Genomic DNA, 24,854 nt, shown 5'->3' with positions numbered 1-24,854 from the left:
TAGTTCGCAGAGTAACGTTGTCTTGCAATTTGTGCCCTAACAAGAATAACGGATCTTAGCTTTGTCATGGTGGTAGAATGTGGGTTAGCTTTCCATCTCCATATTTCTTTGTCTTCCATTCAACACAACTTTTGTTCGTGCAACTGTTCCATTTCCCATGGGCTTCTAACAAGAGATTCTGACCTCTTGTGCCTCATACCTTGAAACCGCCATGACATACCCTTAGGCTTGCAAAAAGCCCTTGTACTGTGAGACTTTGCTGGGGCATCCCCACGTGCAGCATCCTTCCTGGAGGCGGAACAAGATGTTTTGATTGTCATTGCTTTGAACTTGTATTCTTTTATGAAGCAAAGAAAAAAAAATTACACCAGAAATCGAAACAAACCCTGTTTCCTCTTCTAGTAACCAAATTTGCTACTTCTGCTGCTCGGTACTATTTACAAAAGCAAAGGGAGTTCAGGAGATTGTCCAGCTCTGGGTATTAGTGGTGTTACGCGCTGGTCATGGAGGTGCACATCCTTCTGTGTTTTCTGAGGCTGAAATAAACAGTTTGGTCTGAGCTGTTTTCAGATGCAACTTGAATCAAAAGGTTTTGCTTCCATCTTACTTAGAGGGTCCCACCCCATCGTGCAGTTCTAATTTTTAGAGAACTTGAGGTCTCCTTTTCATTTCAGCCCTTTCAGTGTTCCATTTGACAGTTTGGCCTCATCAGTAGTTGTAACAGAGGAGGGGCTGGGTAGCTGAAGCATTGAAAATAATTAAGAGAATCTTTTGATACTGGCTTTATATCTAAAAATGTAAATGGAGTGATGCCCTGACACAAAATGTATAGCGAGTAATATAGAATTTAAAGAGCATAATCAACCCAAGCATTGACCTTCACCAGTCATGGACTTCTGTAAAAATGCCATTTTTACTGTTTAATTTTGAAGCTGGGGATCTTACCACCTCTAATGGGAGTGAGCCGATTGATGTATTAATCTCTCACATAACTAACACATACAATTTTACAGTGGTTATTTGCCTCACATGTATTTTGCCTGGGACCTATTGATGTGAGAATGACCTGAACTGCATTTAATTTGCAGGCTGATGCTTGCTTGGTGGTGGAATGCATGCAAAAATGGCTTCTCTTGAACATAGTGATGTTCTCTTGAACATAGCGATACGGTACTTGATCTGAATTATGATCAAATAGGATAATTATCAATTTAGTATATTTTATAATTTTTAGTGTTAATTTAATTTTATTCCTGTATAATTTTATTAAATTTACTTGAGGGAAAAAAAGAGCTTTTCCTCCAGGAATTATGCAGATCTTTATTCATCTGCTCCAATTTATATGTGGCAAAATTGGAATGTATGGCATTTGTTGGAGGTCCTTCAGAATGAATAGCTTCCCTCAGCACTTAGACAGAACACTAGGCTGTAGTTTTGTGTTAATTACTGTAGCCTTTCCTCAGCACAAATTTCCTCTATTTCATTTTTATTTAATAGGATCAAAAGAGTCTGTCTTGTAGGAAAATTAAAAGACAGAAAAGGTAGCTGTACCTATTCATTGGGAAATTGGTATTCTTGCTAAAGTCATATTTACAGATAAGAAAGCACATCAGCTCCTTTTTTTAATTTTTGTTACGTGGTGATTCAGACATATACTATATATACATAGTTGCAAAAATAAGATACATCCAGATATGTTTCAACAACAATGTATTTAAAAGGTTTTTGGTTTACAAGGACATTTGAACCAAGCTACATCTCTCTAATGATTCAGACAGATTTGGTCAAGGGAAGCTCAGAAGCTGAATTACATTTCCCATACAACATAGGTCAGTTGCTCTCACAACTTCAGGAAGGAAATAATGACCATAGAAAAAGAATTAGTGTTCAGGTTCACTTTCAGTATTGATTTAGTGGGTGGTGGAGGGCAGGGTGTGTGAGAATTAGCAAGAGCATCTTTGATCTATCAAAGTGAAGGATAGAAAATGAGATAAAAAGACATGCAAGATGTTCTTGAGGTTCACCCAACGCTACCAAATGGCTGCTCTTCACTCAGTGACTTTCAGATGTGGCTGCTTTCCCTTTCCAGTCGACTGTACTGCTCTTCTCACAGGACTCCTCAGCATGCAAAGGTACCATTGTGCCCTTCCTCCCTCCACTTGCTGCTATACTTCTCTCCATTCCTCTTGATGTGATGCTGAAGGGCCTTGGGCTGTAGCAATGTAGTGCACGGTTCTGTAGGCCAGATTGTACAAGTTCTTCAGGTAAATGGCTTTAGGTTTTTATTCTGTAAGATACAAATTAGAACTTTAAAGAATTTTGCATATTGTAAAGAGTGTTTAAATTACTAATGTGTCAAATGGGAGAATCAAGGATGTGATCAGCAAACAAAAAAGACCCAAGTGCATTTAGTACGAGGCAGTAATAAGAATGCTCATGCTTGCACTGGTCTAAGAGAAGGCAAAGAGGTGAAAATTATTTTCTAGGTGGAAGGTGGAGTAACTAATATTCTGTTGTAACTCCTGGAGAAAACACTGTACATCATTTATAATTACAGCTAAATAAACAGAAAGTATATTTGTTGATTTAGCTTTTCAGGTGTCACCAGTTTTGTTTCATCAGCTCTAATTTCAGAATGCATGCTTCAGGATACTTCTCAGCAGGCTAGAGGATTTGATATCGAGGAAATTAAGCAGTGTGATGAATACTAAAGAGAAAGTGATTCAAGTAAAGACTCTTAACAAAACTGTGATCGTGTACTATAACCATGTCATAGATGACATGTTCTAAGGGAACAGTCCTTCAGAGAAATTTCAATTTAATTGGACAGGACAAAAGAAAATGGAGAGACATACAAGACTATGTAATGGGTTGTTGATCTCCAGCATGTTGCTATATCCACCTTTCTCTCTAATTGCTCTTCTTTTCCTATTTCTAACATGCTATCCCAGCCTTCTGTCCACACCCATCACGCTGAGACCAAAATACACTCAGATGTGCAAAGGGAGCCCATGTGACTCTGGCGCAGATTGTAGGGAGATGGTTTGCTATGGCTGCTGTAGTGGAGGAAGGACGCATGGTTGCTCTGACCCCAGCACGATCCATCTCAAATCCAGCACCAAGAACGTGTCATGGTTGCTCCTCTGCCCATGGAGTACATACTGCAAATTGCAGAACCCCCACCTCCTTCGGCTGGAAAATGAAATGTCAGCTTAGCTGGCCTTGCAGCAAAATTATGATCTGTGCTTTGTGGTATGGTAGTTTGGTTGACTGACTTTAATGTTTTTTTAATGTATCTAAGTTATTGTTTGAGAGCTGGACTGACTGTGATTTAAAGGCATTTGCTACTTAGTGACTGGAGGAAAATTTCATGCCTTCAGTTAGGTGTGCTGCTTTTTAGAAAAGACAGAGTAGCCAGAGGCAGGAGACTAGAAGTGACACACAAACTGTATAATTTTGATACATAGAATGATTGTAGAAATACTGTAGAGAGAGCAGATAATGGTAGCATCTGCTTCTGTTATTGCCTGTGATAAAAGTTAGTGGAGACATAGATTCTACCCCTTTTTTTCCTTACTTCTTTAAGGGTTGCCCACATGTGGCTTGTTTCTTGATTGTTAGGTAATAAAGGCATATGTCCAGGCACCTAAAGTAAATCTTTTCTAGAGTTCTAGATGTGTGCCTCTTGTTCTTGGGACCAAATGTTCCCCCTAGTTTTGCATTATGGTGATGGCTCACTCCTCACCAGCGGTTTAATATTTCACCTGCGGTTCATCTGTCAGGATTATCTTTTTAGATAAGGTAACTGAAGTGTACTGTGCTAGGAGATAATGATCCTTTTCTTAAATATAATGTCTTACAAGGCAAGTAAAGAAACAGCAGTTGTAAAAGAGAAGTTCATGATAGTACCGAAGGCTGATCGTGTAGACCTGTTGAACAAATAATTGGTTAATGTTGTTTCAGCATTCAAAGAGGATGTTTGCAAAGTAAATACTTTGTAGAGTACTTTTGCATTCCATATATTGATGTAAAATAATTTCTAGCAGATGGGAGCTAGGAAGAAGCTCCCAATATGGAGAGATTATGCTATAATTACTTGCTGTGGGATTTCTTTCAGGTTTCTCTGAAGCATCTGGTGTTGGCCTCTGTCTGAGACAGAGTGCTGGATGAGAGGGACATGAAGCCTGGCTATTCCTGTCTTTCCAAAGCATAGCAATATTTTTGTTTAGTCTGTGCTGGGATGATTAGGATGCAGGTACTGAAGTTCTTCTAGTTGGTAAATGACAAGTATTCTCAATAGTACTTCCAGATTGCAAAAACAGCTACTTCATTTTAGAAATTATCTTCTCAAATTACTTAATACCCCTATATTACACGTTTTAAGGGTCTGCTAATTGATGACATACACAGCTAAAAATCGCATAAGTTTGTGAAGCATGCCACTGATTGTATCATTCAAGTCCAGCTCTTTTAACTGTCACTTAAAAAAGAAATATAGCATTGTCTTGATTTTGATAAAACTGAATTATTAGTTCTTTGCAAACATTAATCTTAAGGTGTTAAAGTTTAAGATCTTTTCATTGTGTAGTTCTTTTATTACTCTAGGCATGCATATCAGACATAAAAGTGAACTAAAGTGTGTTTGACTTTAGAAATGCACGTATTCCTGGTTCAGTTTTAAACTTTCAATAGGTGTTTTAAGTTGTACCAGCTCATCTAATTGAGATAACTAGATCAAGGTAAGGTTTGTGGATTGATACAGTTGTATGATGTACCATATGACATGGGATTTTCAACATTTATTTCATTTTTGTGTTCAGTGGCTGACGTAGCAGAGTCTGGTCTTCTGTTCTTCATCCTTAGAAGAGTTTCTTCTCTGGGCCGTATCTTATGACAAAAGGCAATGACAAATATATTTTCTGTGTTTTCTGTAAACCTCCCCAGTTCTTCCTCTCTGAATATCTTCTATATGTATTTGGGGAAAACAACATGGAGGAGGTGTTCTCATGGCCCAAACCCTCCTTTTTTCAGCCCTGCCACATTCTGCTGGATGGTGTGAGGGGCACCCCTCGCCTTGGCGCAGGATGCATGAGGCATGCCTTGTCCTGCACCGAGGGGCAGGCGCTCAGGCACAGCTGTAACCACGTGTTGTTTGGATGGCACAGAGTGGCCCAAAATGCTTTTATTCAAATTACAAGGTTTGAAGTCTCATCTCTCATCCACAGTTCAAATCTGCGGGAGGCTATTTTATTCTCCTGGCGTGTGGAACCCTGTTGTCCTTTATTACTATTATTTCTTCCTCTTCCATCCACTGCACAAATTCCATTCCTGCAGACTCCTGTTGCAGCTGCTTTCCTCCTGCTGGTAGGTTGATAGTAGTGAACTGTCTGCTGTGGAGCCTGAGCCAATTAGTACTGCAAGAAGTGGCCAGAACACCCTCCCTAACCCACAGAAAATAAATAACTCTGAGCTACATGCTCAGGTTACTGGCACATCTTTGCTTCCGGCTCACTTCTTCACGCACTGCTACAGTTCTTAAGAGTGTTTTTCAAAAGTGTTGGCTAGATCCTGCAAGCCTGGTTTGAGATCAGAAAGATGTTTTTCTGTGTATCCCTAGTCTGTGTGCAGAGTGCAGTTTCTACAACAGCCCCTAGTAAATAATTTTAGCCTTCATTTTGCAAGCATGATGATTTCCAGGTAGAGGTTGTCTCATAAGCCTTCTTTAGATTGTAGAAAGAATTTGGAAAACATTGCATGATGACTTTAGCTGTAGGTGAGAGCAGGAGGAAGTCCCAGCTGTGGGTGCTGTTTACATTACATTTGTGGTCATTTTTTGCTAAATGATGGATAGGGCGAAAAACATCAGAACGGGGGAAATATTTAACGTCAGCAACGTTATGCCCATACCTGATTCCCTGTCAGGCCTCCCTATGTGAAATTTTTAAAAATAGTGTTCCTGAAAATACCCAGGAGTTAGAAGTCCAAGCATTCATAGCATGTTGCAAAGTAACCCGTTAGCTCCCCCTTTGATTTGGCATCCTCAGTGATGAGCCCCTGCAGGACAGAGACCTTCGGTTGTGAAGGTGTGAATCTGCAAACCTGCAGAGATGGGGAGTTGCTGCAGGAAATCTGTGTAGACAAAAACCCATGGCCAGCGTGACAGAAGATGACCGTTAGCAGGAGGTGACATGCTTACACAGAATGGTGGGTGGCAGCAGGTGGGCAGTAGATCTGCAGCCTGAAGGTGGGGAAAAGGAGCGTAAGCAGCAAAGCTTGCAAAGGGCCGTTACGTGGTGTGGTCATGGCTTCTGTGTGAGCAGTGAGAACTTTGGGTTCTGCGTTGGGCCATTATGAAACCACTTCGCAGAAAGCTTAACATACAGGACAGAATTAAAACTGCAGATTTACTTCTGTTAAGAAGAGAGGCTGTACTGGGATTTCTAGAATGTGAAGCAGCATCCCCACATCCACAGACAACCTGTTTCAGAGGATGTTAAAAATATCCATATTTATTTGTTGCATATTGATTAACCAAGCTTTTATTAGAAGTGACATGCAGGAGGCAAACTTTGGTCCTTTAAATAAGTACCGGGGATTTTCTCAGACTGTGTTACGGTAAAGGGAAGTGGTTGGGAACATATTATTTAGATGTTCCCTGCGAGTAGGCCATTCATTTTTTTTCCCGTTTTTAAATTCTTTTTCTCTCCCCAGAAGACTCATGACTGCGTTTTGTAATTGCGGCAGCGGGTTATGAAATCAGTAGCTGTTCCCTTTGAGTTTCAGAGCAAGTTTCTCCAAGAAACAAACCCAGAACAGGCGGTGGGACCCTAGGAGAGGGCAGTTTGGCCAGCGGTGATGGCTGGCACACTGCTCCCTGCAGCACAGCACAGCCCAGCGGGACGGGCTCAGCACACCTCGGGTTCCAGAAGTAGCTGTAAGTAGGAGCTGGGTTGGGGGGGTGGTTCTGATCCTATTTACAATCCAGCATCTTCCCTTTGACAGTTCATTCCCCCTTCTTGGTACACCCTGAAGCAGGTAGGCAGTCTCCCACCACCCTCCAGTGGTTTGCAGAGCACAGTGCAAGTGCGATGCTCAGACACCTTACTCAGAATAAAATAAAAAGGGGGCTGCGGGTATTTCAGGCTTTCTTCTTGGAATACGCACTGTTGCATCGTGCAGTTGTTCGGTGACCGGGAAAAAGGCGTTGCGGTTGTTAGGTGTTGGGGAGTGCTCGAGCACACCTGCTCCGTGGCGCACAAGGATGCTCAGGCGATTGCAGGACATTAAGCCATCTGCGCCTGTGATGATTTCCAGCCTGTGTGTGTATTGCTGCCAGGATTAAGCAATCTGTGAGTGGTGACAGTGGGATGTACAGCAGTGAAGGGGTGCTTCGGAGAAGCCTGGGAAAAAAGTAGTGTGTTTTTCTATCAGTCATTTGCAAGTCATTATAAATGTCTCCTCTGCCTGTTAGTCTTCCGTTTCTTTCTCTCCTTCCAGTCCCTATAGCACCTTAGAATTGACATGTCAGTCTCCAAGGAAAATTGCATCTGGGCACTTACTTCTGTGTTATTTTTCTGTTCTTGATAGCATCTGATATTCTACCCATGGTATGTCACAGTGTCATCAACCTGATGGCTGTACGTTTTTTAGATCACTGATGAAAATAATAAAATATTATGCAATTTATTTTATCTTGTGATCATGAACGTAGAAAGCCATGAGAACTGCAGAAGCTTCAAAACACAGCAGGGGTGACCCTGTCGGGGGTTAAGGCGGCATTAATGTGCTGTGTGGCATCTGTAGCGCATCACGTAGCGCCTGCCAAGCACTGCCCACCCAGCGTCAGGCCGTATCAAGCCCTGGAATGTAAAGCGCAAGTAAAAGGGGTTGATGCTTTCACTGCTCAGTATATTGTTGTCTCGTAGCCTTTGCTATAGAGTTTCAAACAATTTTTATATCACGTAACTGTGCTTTTATTCAAGCAAGTCTGTGCTAGCATTAACGGTTAAACTTTTGATTTAAGCATATTGCAAAAATCCTAAAATAGTGAATTGCACTTTCTGCTCCAGGGCAACTTAAACTGCTGGCCTATCTACTAACATCACTCATCTAGTAGTGTGACAGTAGTCACATAGTACCCTCTGCTCAGCCGAGCTAAAATACATGAGTAGGATGGGGAAATTACCTCAGCTTCCACAGGGATCACCAGGAGCAGAGCACATTTAACTGGATCCCCCTTCTGAGCTCAGCCCACGGGGACCTGAGCAGAGAGGGGAGCAGGCCCTGCAGCTCAGCCAGGCAGAACAGCAGCACAGGTTGGGAGACGCCAAGAGCTGTTAGTGCTCCTGAGTCCCCTGACCCCCCTGCGCCTGTCTGTCGCTCCTTGCTCCTTTCTTGTATCCCAGCGGGCAGTACCAGGCGCTCTGCACCATCCTCCAGCTCCGTAGCCACCCACGCCCTGGTGGCCTCTCCCCATCTCCTGCCAGCCAGCTTAATCCTGGGGTGGTGACGTGCCTGTGGGTAGGGGGGACACAGGCATGCTGTCCTGGGGGAGAAGCGGGGCCAGAGGGAGGGAGCAGAGCCTTGGCTTGCTTTCTGGCTGGATTTGATCATGGGATGTTAGCAAAAAAAGGCCTGCTTTAGCTCATTTCTGCTAGCTCCCTCTCCTTATACCTTTCATGTAAATCTCAGCTGAAGTTTGTGAGCTTGTTCCTTTTACTGTCCTGGGTGTTGGTTTTGTCTTCTTTTCCACCTACAAAATGTTCACATTTAGAGTAACCAGCATTTTTCTTTGACTTTAGAATTCCGTATGAAAAAGCTTTATTTGACTGGGCGTTCAGATCAACACGCTAAGGCTTTTGTATATGTTACAGAGAGTAAAATGGCTATAATGAGACTACACGACAATGAAAATTTAGCACAGAATCTTCTCTCCAACAGACCAAAAAGTATAGCGTCAGAGTTGAGATGTCAGAGAATTTCTATTTAACACAATTCATTCTTCTTTTCATTCAATGTTGATCTCTCACAAAGCATTCACAGGTGAGTGAAGGGTTAAGGTAAAATCCTTTTTTCCATCTGGACAAAGAAAACTTTTTCTCTGGAAAGAAAGCCTGCTGCAAGGCTTGAATTGAATTTTCACTGCAAAAAGGACGTAGGTCTCCAGGTCAAATGCTGTGTAACCTAGTGACCCTAACGATATTGTAAGACTTGTGATGATAACGCCACAGTCTGTCTGGTCTGACCGCTGAATACTACCTACGTGAACTACGGTTAATATAATGTTCTGGTGGTTTGTTTTATTACTTTTTGTTTATAATGCCTCCAATTTTTTCAGACTACCATACAAAACCCAGCAAGCTTAGTTTTCACTCCTAAGCAGATGTATCAGAAACTGCAACAAGGCATCAGCTGGTAAATAAACTGCTAGCTCTGTCTCCTTGTAATTACTCAGGAAATATTTCAGTTCTTTTGAACAGTTATTTAAGCTTTGTGTTTGTAAAATTTTGGCAAGGACTAGAAAATGCTACAGAGATTGTGTTTTGAGGCAACGGCTCTGATACTTGCAAGTTTTAACTGCTTTGAAAGACTGAAATTTGTTTGGCCCACCGTGTATTGCTCTAAAGCTGGGGGCAGGAAGATGCATTTCTGAGTTAGCCCTCGTAATGACATTTTATTGCCGTGCCCTGGTCCCAGTTGTGCCTGTGCCCCAGTCCAAGTTGTGCCCGTGCTCTGGTCCCAGCTTGGCGTGGGTGCCGGAGCACGGTTCCATCGTGCACCTCCCAGCCTGGCTTGTGGTTCGCACTTGTTCCGTTCCACAGATGCTGGCGATGGGCTTCGGGAGCTTCATCGGAATTGAGGCATTTTGCTTTTAAATGTCGTATGCTTTCATCTGTTTCCAAAGGCAAGCATTTTAGCAGGGAAGGGTTTTATTTTCAAGAAATGATGAAAAAAATGTCTTCACAAGCGAGATTAAAAAAAAATCGCCTTGAGAGTCGCATTGTTTGAACGCAAAGAATAGCCTATTTCATCTTAATATAGCCTTAAGGTAGGACTTAGTGCTGTAACTCACAAACATATGATGGATTTAGTACCACAATTCGCAAAGCTGTGCCTGGCAGATCCTTCCTGAATTGCTGAGGCTATTTGACTGCTATCACATTACAATCATTTCCACGTAATCATATTTTCAAGTTTATTGAATTTAATCCTCAATGCAGTTGCATTTCTGATGCCTTTGTTTACAGGAAGACTGTTCTACAACTGCGTTCCTCTAATTTTAAGCAGCTGAGAATAGCAGAGAATAGTTTAAGTATTACAAGCTAGCATCTGGGTTTTTTCTTTCATCACCAGAAGTGTCCATCAGGTAAAGTTACAATAAATACTCAGCTTTTTACCTGCCTATTAATATGTTACAGCTGCAGTGCAACGGAATTACTTTAGATGTCATTCACAAGCAGACAGAAACAGAACAGAACTCCTCATTCCTCTGAATCTGTGAAAACGAGAGCGTTAGAATTTTACAGTGACAGTGCACATACTACTGTAATGTGCGTTGTAAAAATGAAAGGATTTATTTTATTACTGCTTGGGGTTTTGGTAGAAAGATCCATAATAGTCTAATCAGTTTTATTGCAAAATTTTCCAGTATTTTTTAAATTATTTTTTAAAAATTACTTATTATTATTATTGTTGTTGTTGTTGTTATTATTGTTATTACAGTGGGAGAAACTACAGATGACAACAAGCGAGAGGAGGAAAATAGTTTGTTCAGTCACATTCCACATAATTGCAATTACCTGTGTTGTTTGGTCATTGTATGTTTTAATTGATAGAACCGCTGAGGAAATTAAACAAGGTAATGATAACGGTAAGTATCTTTTACATTCTTCAGTCTTGTTGATAATGCAATGGATGGCTTTGAAAGGCAGCTATGTAACATCTTACTGTTCATAGTAACAGCTATGTTACTGCTCTTCAGTACCAGGTCACTGACACATGGCCACATCACATGCTTTAATGTAAAAGTAATGAATGCAGCAGCGATAAAAGCTTATGTTACAACCCTGCAGTGACACCTCTACTTAGTGTAATCATTACAACAGCTTAACTAACCTGCTGCTTATTCCTAGGTTAATCTCCCATTATCTAGATATTTCTAAAGCTCAGACAAAAAGATGGGTCAAGTTCAAACAGCTCAGTACAAGTTCAGGTCATAAAAGAGCAGATTTATAAATATTATCCACTTGAACCTCAATGTCCTGTAAAAGCACTTTCCTCAAAAAGCTTCCCAATATGAGCTTCCAAGGGACCACGTTCCAGTGTTAGTCCTTCATGTGGCACTTAAGCAACCTGGAAAGCCATTCCTGCATCCTTTCAAACAGAATTTCACTGTGAAGGTCCATGTTCCAGCTGTGATTTTTGTGAGGGTGGTCAAACACTGGAACAGAGAGGTCATGGAGTCTCCATCTGTGGAGATCCTGAAAACCCAACTGGACACGTGTTACAAAACGCATGTTTAACATAAGCAGGTTTCTTATTGGACGATACTTGCCACATCTGGAAACTACATTCCAAACTGAAGTACTGTTTTCCATTTCAAATCTAAGTCAGTTCGGTCTTAAATTTAGTCTTTAAATACAATCGTGATGATGAAGAGGATTAAAAGCTTTTCCACTCTGCTCCGAGTTGACTTGAAGCACAGCAGAGGCACAAAGGTCTCTAGCTTTGTGCTGTACGCTGAAGTTAACAGAAAACAAAACAGGTGGAGCCTGGTGCTTTGCTAGTTAGATAAGTATTTGATGATACTCCTGATGCTTCCCTTTCTTGCCTATGAGGAAAATATGTAACAATTCTCAGTAAGTCACAGACAGATGTCTACTGCAGTCTTGTTTTGCATTCTTTCGAAAAGGGCAACCCTCTTTTTCATCTCACAAAAACTGGCCCTGAGGACAGGACTAGGAATGGCTTTGAACTTCTATTTATGAATGCAACTACATCACCCTGCTCATTAAAAAGGGAAAAGGTATTTCTGTGGATTAGCTGAACTTGCACAACAGTACAGCTAAAATGAATTTTTGTTGTTATATAGAATGCATAAGAATCGCATTAACCAATCCTGGTGAGCTAAAGAAGTATTTACAATTTGTATAGAATTCAGTGTTTGCCAAGTGTAACAGATGATTCTCCCCATTTAAAAATGGACAGAGAAATGCCTTGGAGCTACTTCCAACATACGTGTTTGTGAAGAGAACTCTTTTGCCCCAAAATTTGCTTGTTGAGGGTGCTTTTACAAAATCAAACATGTATTTGGGGGTGGTGGGGAAGAGACATACATGTAGTTTGCTTTTCTCTCCATTATCTCTGATTAAATGAGAAATACTGGAAAAAAGAAAGTGAATGCTGGAGGAAAAACACTTTATAAACACATTTTGAGGAGGACAAAAAGTGAAAGCCTTGAATGATACTAGTACTGTTTGCTAATATTGTGTAAGTTCAAAAATCCCTTTTTTAAATGTACCTCAAAATATTTTAAGGGATTTTTTTTTCCTCTCCTTACAGAAGCATATGAGGCATATAACTAAAAGTGTAGGCCTCTTAATTGGTAAACTTGTCACTGGTCTATATAAAAGACAATTTAAAATATATTTAAAAGTATTCTAGAATGTATATGGCACCAATGGTAGGGAATCAAGTTTCACATAAACTGGCTCTGCTTGAAGAAACAGGTCTAGGCTTAGCAGAGCTTTGTCTCTCCTAACAAAGCCCGAGTCGGTGAAAATACGGCAAAGCTGGAATATACTGAAAGATACAAAATTCACTGGGCTGCACCAGTTGAGCAAAACATGATGTTTCCTGTATTGAAACATGTGCTGCAGCAGCACATGTTTACTGGTAAGAGATTGAAGAAAGTCTGAAGGAAAGCTGATAGCCTCTTTCTGCCGGCTCCACGCTCCAGCTGTGACTTACTGCTCCCAAGTGTCACTGCCCCACTCATGGGACTTGGATGCAAACCATACTGTTTTCATAATCAAGAGCAAGAAAGAGACAGTGATATTTAAAAGTAGTTACTAAAGGGGTGGGGGGATTGGGGGAAACACATCACTCTTTAACACACCTTAGCAAAGTATTCTTTGTTACTTCTTCTTGTCCCAGATACAGGGGATTTGAGAAAGGCATGACAAATGTTTTATGAAACTAATATAAAAGGATTTGTCCCTGGCAAGTTCAACTAACCAGAGTAATAGTGATTAGGGAGAAGCAAAATTATTTACATGGTCTTTGCATGCTTTCATTTTGCTGCAAATTAAAAAAAAAAAACAAAAAACAAAAAAACTGGCTAGCAACATCACTGCATACATTGTTACCATTTCTAAGTACTACTAAAGTTACCTCAACAGGGAAAACTACAGCTACTTTAAACAGTTTGCATGCTTTCCCAGTAATTAATATGCTTCCTTTTGGTCTCTATTTGTTTACTAAATTAAAAGCCCAGTTACTATGTGTTTTAAAGGGGATACTTGGATTCATGGCTCACACAGCTGGCTAAAAGGACAGGCTTGCTTCTGAGGAGCGCAGATACCAGGTGTGAGTCAGGACCAGCTCCTCTACTGGAGCTCTTCTGCCCAGTCCCAAAGGAACGCAGGTTGCTTTCCTGCGTGAGCAAAAAGTTATTCAAAGAGCTTCCACATAGGGCCAACAAACCTGTTTAGATCGTTCAGAGCGACAGCTTAAGCACTGATACAGAGGTCTGACTCTTGTGTATAGCATTTACTCTTTAAATGTGGTGAGTCAATGTGTAACGGGAAGGGGGGTGGCTGTTCCTTTATGTTGGGTTACCAAACAGTTGAAAAAAGTAGATGCAATGGTATGAATTAATGAGAAGGCTGTTCTTAATACAACATCACTTTATTCTGTTAAAATCTTAACACAACTTTTAGGCCAAAGCAAATAATTTTAACATTATTCATACCATAATCCAGTTCAAATGCTCTCATTTCTAGCTTTTTTGTGTTAGCAGTCATGCGTTTTTCTGTAAATATCAATGTGATTGATCAATGCAATAAGAAGAGTTAAGAATATACCCCAAAACCTGTAAAGTTAACTTTTTTAGTACACAGGAATGTGAGTTCTGTTTTTTTATATAGGTGTGTTCGGGGGGGTTGCACAGACAGCAGGAAAAAAGTGGCCAATGAAGGCAGGTGATGGAAGAGATAAGAGTCCTTTCCACCAGCTTTTTTTACTATACCCTGGCTTCAGGATGAAGCTAGGACCAGGTAATAGTATTGTCAGTGCTGGTGTTCCAGGTACTCTAGACAGTGTTGGGCTTGTAGCACAATTGAAAAAAAATCAGTTGTTGTTGAAGATGTGCATAATCCAAGTTATCCAGTTACCTTGATTTTGGTACTTATATTTTTGCAAGCTACTGAATATGGGGATATTATTTAACATTAGTAAAATGTGTTGGGTTTGACTGTATCAAGCATTATGCTTCCTTTGTGAGAGTGGCCCTGCCTGTCTTATTTGACCAAATTGTGAACTCATTTATAACAGTGGGAGGCAGCTGTGGTTTCTTGGCTGGCCTATGGTACTGCAGACTGCTACTGCTTCCTCTGAGCCACAACTGCCCCCACAGCATGTACATACCTGGGGACTCTTAGCAAGTGGCTTCTTATAGAAATATTTTACAGAAGCTCAGTACTCGATATTTGATATATAACAATGGTAATAAATATCAATGTTTCATTTCAAAGGTGTCCTTGAATGGCCATTTTGGACAAAACTTGTTGTGGTGGCCATTGGATTCACAGGGGGCCTGGTCTTCATGTATGTGCAGTGTAAGGTTTATGTTCAGCTGTGGCGCAGGTTGAAAGCCTACAACAGAGTGATCTTTGTTCAGAACTGCCCAGACACCGCCAAAAAACTAGAAGAGAAGAACTCTTCCTGCACTCAGACCTCAGACGTCAAGGATGCAGTGGTGGTGCGAGTAGCACAGACAGGTACAAACTCTCAGCCGGCAGCTGAAGAAACATCTGAGGTTATGCCCGTTTGACAGACAGCGTTGTTTCTTCCTTGCAGAATAAGGCGTAGTGTTTTCTACACTACAAATGCTAAAAGAGAGCAGAAATGACTGTGCAATTTTTCAGTTAAAATAACAAACAAAAAAACCACACAAAAAACAACACTCTACAAGGAAAATGGATGCAGCAAAGCAACTTGTTACTGTATGGAATGTGATGTTTGTGAAGTAGCTTCTCAACTAGTCAGCAAGTGTAGTGAAAGTGGAAGTGTAGAAAGTGCAATAGAGAACAGGTTTAACAGACAATGCCAAACCAATGTGATTACTTTTTTTTAAATTGGATGGCTGGGAAAATAGAAACAGACCTGATATAATCATTTTGTTTACAGCAAACAAAACCTTTCATCTGTTTACTACTAAAAATTTTACTTGCTGTTTATCTTCTTAAAGATACTCCTCAAAAAGGTACCAGTTATATGCATTAACTGAATCAAGTTAACAAGAGCTGTATCGCAGCACTCACTCTCTAAGCCTCGTGCAGTAACACATGTTCATGTGACTGCAGTGGAGCCTGAATGTTTGGGCAGCTGTGGCAACTAAGGATATTTGAAACATTTAAAGGGTAGCATTGTTTTTAAATATGCCTGAATTTTTTAAAAGTAAGCGATTTCAACCAGTATAAACTCATGTCTCCATAAGCTACAGGTATGTTTTTTAAGCATAGCTGTCAGCAAAGTACAGGAAGGAAAGAACGTTTAGATACGTATTTAGAAGAGCAGCTCAGCTGTTTATTTTACTTTGTAAGAGTGAATTTGAAATTGGATACACAAAGTTTTGAGGCAGGACTGTAAGTGAAAAAATGCAGTTTGCTGCAGAATCATATAAAAGCAAGCTGCATATTATCAAAAGTCTGAAAAAGGATGACACATAGGGAAGATGGAAGCCATTTTGGGTTTAATAAGATTCATGATGCAGAAAGGTAGACCTAAGAGAATATACCTACATATCTTAGAAGACAATTAGTTTTTATCTCCTTGTTCTGAAAAGTTAGGTTTTGTCTTCCTGACTGAAAACATAAAACAATGGTTTCCCTCTGTACAGGTAAACTTGAGGTGTTAGAGATTCAACAGTTCAGTTGTTAACTTCGTGTTTTGAGCATTCTCATATAAAAATGAAGTGTGAATAGCATTAAAGGGTGCAACAGATAAATGAATGTGGATATAACACTGTGTCCAGCAGGGTGAATTTTATATAAAAACCAATTTTGTGATTCACTTCTCATACTTGTGATGTTCACCATCAGGACACAACAGCGAGTGTTGACCTGGAGTACTTACATACTGGCCTGGACAAGTCTGCGGCCTGAACGTAACGTATATTTTTAAAATAAGTTGAAAGTTGCTTTTTGATCTTGTATTTAGGTAAAGGAGGAAAAGTAAATAAGCAAATAACCAGAGTAAAGAGGATAGCAGAGCACAGGTTCATTCAAAGGGGAAATTCTGCCACATTTACAAGTGAACTAGACCTTCTACAGAAGCCTTACAGTTTCTAATGGTAAATTTCCTCTTTACACGCACCAATATCTACAATTAAATAACAGAGTTATCCCATTCTTGCAAATATCCAGGGTGCTGCGCCTAAGATGTATTGGAGGTTATATATTAGACATTCCTTCATTAATGTGTTTACTGGCTTAAGGCTCAGGGAATACTGGAAGTAGTAGTTTCGGCAAGAAATGTGTCTTTTATCAGACCATTATATTCTTTTGTATTGGAATTGCTCAAGTAATTTGGCTGTGACAAAGTAATTGTCATCTGGCTAGACAGGACACCAAATCTTGGTGACTGAACAGGCTCTAAATACATATTAATATTTGCTGAAAGTTACTCCAGGTGAGTTGGATTAACGTGGGTTTTTTCCACATAATGACATGCACTTTTCAGATAAAACAACTTTCTAATAATTATACAATTGCAAAGTGAAATGATAGCAGCTTCTTATTTGAAATCACATACAAGAGTAACCAAATCATTTTTCTAATTGTGGAGGAGACTTCAGGTCTTCAGAAAATGATGACAGGACTAAGGAATGCCTTGTAATGGCATGTTTAAGACGCTCTGCAAAAGTGTAGTTTTCAAAATGTCTAAATCTACTTGCTAAAAAGTAAATCTCATGATATCGGAAGTTAAGACACTTGAAATTACTAGCTGCATCTAAATGTCTGGAATGATGTTTACAATAAAAACTGATAATCATAGCAAAATTGACTGACAAGGAACATTATTTTGGAAGATAACTAAGAGTTTTGTGAAATAATCCAAAAGCTTCTTACTAAGTGGCAGTAACCCTGCATCTTTAGCCAGCCTGTTCTTTGACCCGCTGTAGCATCATCACCCCACTGAAAATATTTTATCCTCTCTTTTCACAGTTTACTGGAGACTAATTCACATTGGTTTTTTTCTTGGACAAGTATAAAATTTAACTCATAAAAAATACCTGAGGCTTCTCAGAGCAGATTTGTAGCATCGAACCAGATTGCTGTACATTTTTAAAAATACACTGAAAAGTCAGCAACGGAACTTGCAAAATTTTATATTAACGACTTCAATTTCAAAACACTATTTTGGTACTCAACTACATGTGCAGCTGAGCTTACCGTTAGTTTAAGAAAGGAGAAAGACTTCAGCTGAAATTCCTCCTCTCCCTTTGAAGTATTAAATTTGGTCAGTGGGAAAGGGAGTAAAATGGGACCCTCTCCACTTAGACAGACCATGAGACAAGTCAGCAGTGAGAGATCGCAGCAGGCTTGAAGCAGTCTCTAACCTTTTACAGCATTAGCCCGTACCTCCCTTTCTCTTCTTAGGTGCACTGGGTATTCTAGAGCTTTCAGGGATTTCATGCAGGATTGGAAGGAATTCGTTTCTGAAGCAGGGTGCAACCTCTTTGGGAGGGCAAGGAGCCACTCACACCACCATGCCTTGGGTACAGGCTGCAAGAGTAAGGAAGGTGCACGAATACAGACACTAGACAGCTGCTTATCAATCAGTGTTTTTTCATTCCCACACAAAGCACGATTTTCTGTATCAATTTAATAACCACAGGATTCTCTCCTGCAAAAACAGTACACTGAAAGTTTTAGGATACATTCTAAGACTTTTTAATGAAAATGACATATCAAATAAAAATCTCTATCAAACTGTACGTGTAGCCACGGTGCACCTCAGGCAAATAATGCTGATGGTGGAATTTAGCCTGGCTAAACCCACAAGGGCAGAACCTTGCTCTGAGCTGCCATTACCAAGAAGAGTTAATCCGCATTCTTGTTTAAGCGAAGTTTGAATAAAGGTAGGTAGGAGTAATCTGGTGCCAGATCAGATCTGGAATTTTAAACAAGATACTCCTAATCTGTGAACACGCACATTTCTTTTCAAGTTACAAGCATTACAGAGTTTATTTCAAACTGGCATAAACGTACCACTTCTAACTAACTATCAGCAGCATTAAGATTATTCCCAAATAGTCCAACTGTGCCATTCACACATTGCTCTGTCTGAAGGCAGTGTTTATTTTTTTGTGTAGAAAACGTAGTAATTCCCCATCACCATAAAAAACCATTTATAATTTCTGATAATACAATAAAAATTACTCTACGATGAAAAAAATTTACTGTGTATAATATTTGGAACTATAAGTTTGTGCTACTTGTTTAACTCCCTCTCTTTTGCAAAATAAAAATTGTATGTTTTGTGGGTGAATGTGTACTGAAAGACAGAAGGTAAGGGAAACAAAAGTAATGTATCTGCTTATTGTTGTGAACAAAATGTATTTGTATTAAACAAATGACCCAAATTACCACAGTATTCTACATTTGTCACTTTGTTATATACAGTATCACATGCTGAACCTGAATTGGCAAGACTACGCTCTTGCAAGAAAGGTGAAGAACATACACAGCTAAACCTGCTAGCTCAGCATGGCTGGTTTTGGGTACCACGCCTTGGCAAAATGCTCAGGAAAATACCTCACAGTACAAAAACACTTGAAAAGAGCTATGGCTGTTTAACTTGGAAAAAGGAAGACTGGGAACAGGCTTCAACTCCATTAAGAATTCTGAGAAAGCAACTGGGTTTACATCCATAGCAAAATGGACAACTAGTACCGGGTTTCAGCCACAGGAGGATAAGAGGAAGAAAACTTCCTAAGGAGAGCAGTGCCTTGGAAAGAACTGTTTGTTACATGTGGTTGTGGCAAGTCCAACATTAGAAAGCTTTAAAGATGGGTTGGACAAACAGTTAAATGGTTTAAAGCTAATCCCACCTCAGACTGTCAGAACGAACCATGTTCCCTTTTTTATATTTTAGAATTTTACTTGGTAAGATTTTCTCCTTTTCCAAAAACGCCTAAAGATAAATGCTTTTTTTAATGAAAAGAAATACTACGTTTGCGTTATAAAAAGATTCTCTGTACTTTGTCACATATAAAACCAAAAAAGTACCCTATCTTGATAAATACACAGCATTCCTATCAGACTCCAAACTTAGTCTTCTAAAGAGGGTTGTATCCATCTGTATTTCTTCTAGATTGTCAGCTGGGGAGAGAGCGGGCTAAGTTTCAAAACATCACAGTTCTAGCTGGAATAATAACTAGCTCAATGTGGAAATCAAAGATAGATTCACAAATCCCTACAAGATATATATAATACAAAAGAAAGAGCAAAACCAGAGAAATTCTAATAATAAAGATATATTCCTTTCCATTTACTAGCATATGGAAAAATAAGAGCCAAATTTGGTTTTAGAATTAAGAGAACAGAGGTGCAGGTCACTATGCCTTTTTACTTTGCAGACAAGGGTTCAAACCTCTTGATGAAGGGTACCACTAGTACACAAAACATTCTTGTTCAGTTTGCTCTCTGTTAAACACACATAAACAAGGAAACATGTTCTTTGACATTTACTCACACACACCCCCAATAAACTATTGAGGCTGTTCTGTGCGAGCTTCATCTAGTAAGTGAAGTTAACCAAGAATCACCAGAAGTATTTTGAATGGTGTACTACATTTCCACTGTCTATGATATGGAACTCAGAAAATAACCTTGGATAAATTTTGCAACATGGTTAAGAACAGAATGAATCCAGGCTGCTGGACAGTATGGGCCCTGGGACAAACTTGCCCTTCTATTATTTGCAAATGCTTACAACTGATACCAACTGAATCACAGAGCCATTGTGTGTTGGGTTTTTTTTAAACAGCTCAAAGGTAATATATAGAAAAATGCAATAATCAGCAGTATTCCAAATGAAAACCAAAGAGGACAGGTCAGAGTAATTTTTAAGTGTATTAACTAAAGTGGGTCTTATTTTAGCAATGGATAACTTCTCTTGAAAGCCACATGGGAAACTGCCCAGCCTGTATGACACAAAGGATAACTTTTTCTTATTTCTTTAGGGTCATCTACTTCAATAAATGGTAGTTCTGAAGGGATAACAAAAAAAACCAAACAAACACCAGTTACAGAGCTTTTAGACCTTGCGTAATCTGTAATTTGAAGAAATAAGGCTATAACAAAGCATGGCTCGTCATATGCGTATGTCTGCGAACATGGTAAACAACATGTTCTACAAAATTTAGTAATGGTTCACAAACAGCATAGCAGTCAAAAGTAAAGTAGCAAGATTTAGGTGGGTTATATTAACTGCAGAAAAGAACAACAACTCAACCAACAAAATTTTAACGGCTATCAGAAGCGAGACCGCTACTTACAGGAGCCCCGAAGGATGCAGTGAGAAGAACAAGTCAGTCTAGAAGAAAGTTCAGGCAAAGGCTTTAGTGAATCTTCATTAAGGGCCGCTTTAGATCTAGTTTGCTAGTACATTTTGAGACCTGGGGAAAAAGAAGAATATTTCATTAAAAACATACAGGTTAGAATTTTTGGTCAGTTCACATCCTAGCAACAAGCACTGTCACTTCATAAATTTTCAAATCAGCATGGTACTGTCTTGGCTAACTGTGGACTTGAATATGAGCTGACATTAGTAAAATGCTGCCACCTGTCTACATTTCTTTAGATAATGCTGCCATTTTGGTTTAATAACATAATTTAAAATATAAGTAGCTTTACTTTTCATCTGTAAGGGGTAACTAGTTACATATTAAACTCTTCAAGAAAATTGGGCAGTATTTACAATACAAGCAGTTAAGGCTTAGGGAACTTGATTACAGGGCCACTACAGAGTCTTCCTCCATCAGCTTATTTGTAGTTATATTCTAGGAACTCTGCACAGGATCTTGCTTGCAGTATTTAAGGTAACAGCTTAAATTGCAGTGCATAAATCACATCTTAACAAAGTTTCTTAACCTTTGTAAAACTTCTTTTTAAGAACTAAGTCTGGAAGTCACTAATAATGAGTTTTTACTCTTGAAAAAGATCTAGAAGCTAGAAATACAATGCATGCATCGTAGCATGAGCATTGGCTCAAGCCAATGAGACATAATTCTATAGCACAGGTGTTTCTTTGCCCTTTACTAGAAAACTAAGCCTAGAGGATTCCTTAAGTAGAGAACTTTAAAAAAGCAGTAATGTCCTTTTCTTACTACTCTTTCGGTCAGGTGTCCAGCAAAAAAAGTTTTTTAAAAGTTGGACTCACACACTTTTGGATCCCAGACTCGGTCCTCATATACGGTAGTGTCATTACAGAGATGAGCTAATAGGCTACTGCAATCAAAGACAAAAAAAAATTAATATCACACATAAGACACTCCTTAAGTATACTCCTTGAGCCTTAGGAATGGCTCAGAAAATGGTTCATGTATGTTTCCTTTTCAACTTGTTGCATCTCGCTGCACATACTAGAGTTCCATATGGACCAACACGTACTCTGGTAGAGAAAAAAGGAAAAATACAATACTGAGGCTAAGTGCTTGATTGCGTGCTTGTTTCTCCACATCACAAATGTTGGAAGTCTCATCCCTTTAGAAGGAACTTTATGGAGCAGACTGAAAAGCCATGGTGAAGAGTTCCATAAATTCAGTCACGTTAGTTTCCAACACTAAAGAACTGTAAATTAATTAATCTACTGCATACAACCAGCCTTGAGAAGGATAGTGTTTTCTGGTTTAATTTTGTTCACATTTTGTTTTTTGCTTTGTTTACATGAAAAAAAAATAAATCATACTGCTACTGGAATTAAAACCAGCTGCTTCTTTTCCATCTGAGTCCATCAACAGAGTTAAGTCCCAGAATCAGAGCACAACTAATAACTTAGCTGCTACTCAAAGTCTAAATGTAATTCAGCCAGATCCCTAGAGAAGTCTGGATGGAATGAAAGTATACCTCAGTAAGTACACTGAAAAATACAGTGTAACAAATTAGAAAGTACATGTAAAAAAAAAAGTTCTTAACCTAAGTTCCATGTTAAAACATTGCTTTTTTGTTTGAAGTTTTGTATGTTTAATATGAGCCCAAATAATTACAGAAATTAACTATTACAACTTTGCAGTTAAACACTAAAAAAGAGGGACATTGTGATGCAACATCCAACAAGTTTAAGAATCAAGTAAGTCTTCCATATAATTAATCTTTAGACCGTAGAAAAAACCCTGTCACTTACAAAGAATTATAGTAGAGGATTTAAAATTAAAGTCTGTAACCCTTAGTTACAAATTAACAGAATGTCAAGGTATCCCCTACAGCAATTTTTTAAGAACAGAGAACATCACATAAATATTTCCCATTCCCACTTTTAATAGCAGCAGCTTTCTAGATTTTAATTTTGAAGAAGCAGAATAACAATTCAAAACTCCTGACAGCATTCATCCTTTTTTTCCACCATAGGGAAGAAAATTCATCAACATACAAAACCCTAACAGCTGGCTTTAAAGCACAGGCACGACTGGGTTATCAAAATGACAGAGCAGATTCTACTATCTTGTCTCAGTAAGAGGCAAAAGACTCTCCGCATCCCCTTGCTCCAGGCATCTCAGCACAAAAACCTGGAGCACAGAAATGAAAAATAAATAAAAAACCTGGAGCACAGAAATGAAAAAAAAAAATAAATATATTCATACATAGCTTGCTTTGTGGTTGGTTTGGGGTTTTTTTCTTTCAACTTACCTGGTAAACTGGTCTTGCACATCATCAGCTTAAGCCCAGACTACTTTTCAATTCAAGTGTGAACACCTATCAGCTACATATGATGTTTTCTGATAATTCAGTGTAAAAAGTTCACACACAGAAATTGTTCTTTTTTCATTACTTACGCAGTAGGTCAACGGGACAGTTTCAAAGCCAGCTAAACAAGCAGTGAATACATGGATTTCAAGGGACAAACCCCATAAACTCGAAGTCCAAATTGTAAACGTGTTCTTAAAAGTGTGAATAACAAATGTTAAAAAAGAAATCACTTCCAGTATTTGACTATCACACCAGCCAAACAAATAATAATTACTTTATAATTCCTTTATAATAATAATAATTACTTTATAATTGTTATTTTTTATAATGCCAAACTGAATTGTTTCAAGGAATATAGAACATCTCATTCTTCATAACTTTGCGTGACTACTTTTTTTAAAGCATGCTCCAGAATGTAAGCCTAATATACTGTCATTACTTGTGACACCTTCTAGTTACCTTACTGCTCATTTTCCTTCTGTATTTCACCCAACGTGATGGGAAAGTGACTTTTTCTACAATGTTTCTACTTAAAATTTCAAAGCACATCAGATATTGTATACAAGTAAAAATTTAAGATGTCTTCTGAAAGGCAAAAATCTGTCAAAGCACTGAACACACATTTACATGGCTTTAATTCTCACCAATTACTCTGCCCAGCTTTCACCGGAGTTTAATACTTCCAGGTTTTATAAATCAAAATTCTAATGATTAATAATCAAAAAATACCTAAAAATAAAAACATAAACATAATACAACACAGCTCAATTTAACAAAGTTAAAAAAAAATATCAAAGGCCTGCCCTGAACTTCAGCATGCTTATTTCTAAAACAGAAACACAAAGCACTGACATGATGGCCTAGAGATACGGCTGGTGTCAGGGGGTAAGACCTCCAGCCAGGTCTGACTGGTCCAGCTGAAGATGTGTGACACATCACTCCCACATGCTTCAGGTCTGTTAAATTTATTCAGGTTTCTTCAGATTAATTTAAGGAGGACAACAGTTAATTCTATATTAACTCAATAGACTGGTTTCCTAAAACATGAAAGGACAGCACAAGCCTATTTTGTAAAGAGGGAAAAATTAATATAGATGTTAACAGAATAGCACCATCAGTAACACTGTACGCAGCCAAGAAAATACTCACCTGGGTATCTGTAAGAGATCTGGGAAACCCACGTAACTATTTACCATGACAAAGTCTTGTGTTTAACACACAGAACTGTACAGAGAATCAAGTACTAGGGAGATCATCTACCAGGAATAATTATTTCCACATAATTAACAGGCATCTGAACTGTGACTGCTATGACATGTACAGACAGTACATCTGAACTGTGACTTCTGTGCCCAGGCAACCTGATCTGCTCTAATAAGGATTTTTTTGTGATTTATAAATTCACACAAAATAAAAGTGAAATTATCCCTGGCTTTGCCCTTGCCTTCCCCCCCCCCCCCTCTTTTTTTATTTTACAGTATTAAAAGTGAGAATCTGCTAAGAACCTTCCTGAAGGACACATTTAAAGGCATCTAAAGAGTTGCTTCATAAAGCAAGCCTTCTATTTAAGTCCTAAGCAACATAATTTCATAATTTAAAAAATAATTAAAAAATAAAAAAATACAGACAAAAGATATATTTTAAAACAGACTGTAGGGA

The 24,854-nt window shown here is 38.9% G+C and overlaps 1 protein-coding gene across 8 annotated transcripts in view; it reads left to right on the top strand.

Moving 5' to 3' along the window:
• The window catches only part of MARCHF1 (membrane associated ring-CH-type finger 1), a 259,414-nt gene extending 234,732 nt beyond the window's left edge, over nucleotides 1-24,682 (top strand). For 6 of the 8 annotated variants that reach the window (XM_080371101.1, XM_080371105.1, XM_080371102.1 and 3 more), the window contains 2 exons: nucleotides 10,723-10,870; nucleotides 14,754-18,872. In XM_080371101.1, coding sequence (XP_080227227.1) covers nucleotides 10,723-10,870; nucleotides 14,754-15,052 — 447 coding nt within the window. In that variant the 3' untranslated portion in view covers nucleotides 15,053-18,872. Of the gene's footprint in view, nucleotides 1-10,722; nucleotides 10,871-14,753; nucleotides 18,873-22,856 lie in introns of those variants that run through there. The other 2 variants (XM_080371104.1, XM_080371100.1) reach the window with 2 other exon arrangements.
• The last annotated feature ends 172 nt before the right edge of the window (nucleotides 24,683-24,854 follow it).

The sequence above is a fragment of the Falco punctatus genome, assembly GCF_963210335.1.
Source record: "Falco punctatus genome assembly, chromosome: 1".
NCBI classification, from domain to species: Eukaryota; Metazoa; Chordata; class Aves; order Falconiformes; family Falconidae; genus Falco; species Falco punctatus.
This window is presented reverse-complemented; position numbering and strand designations above follow the sequence as displayed.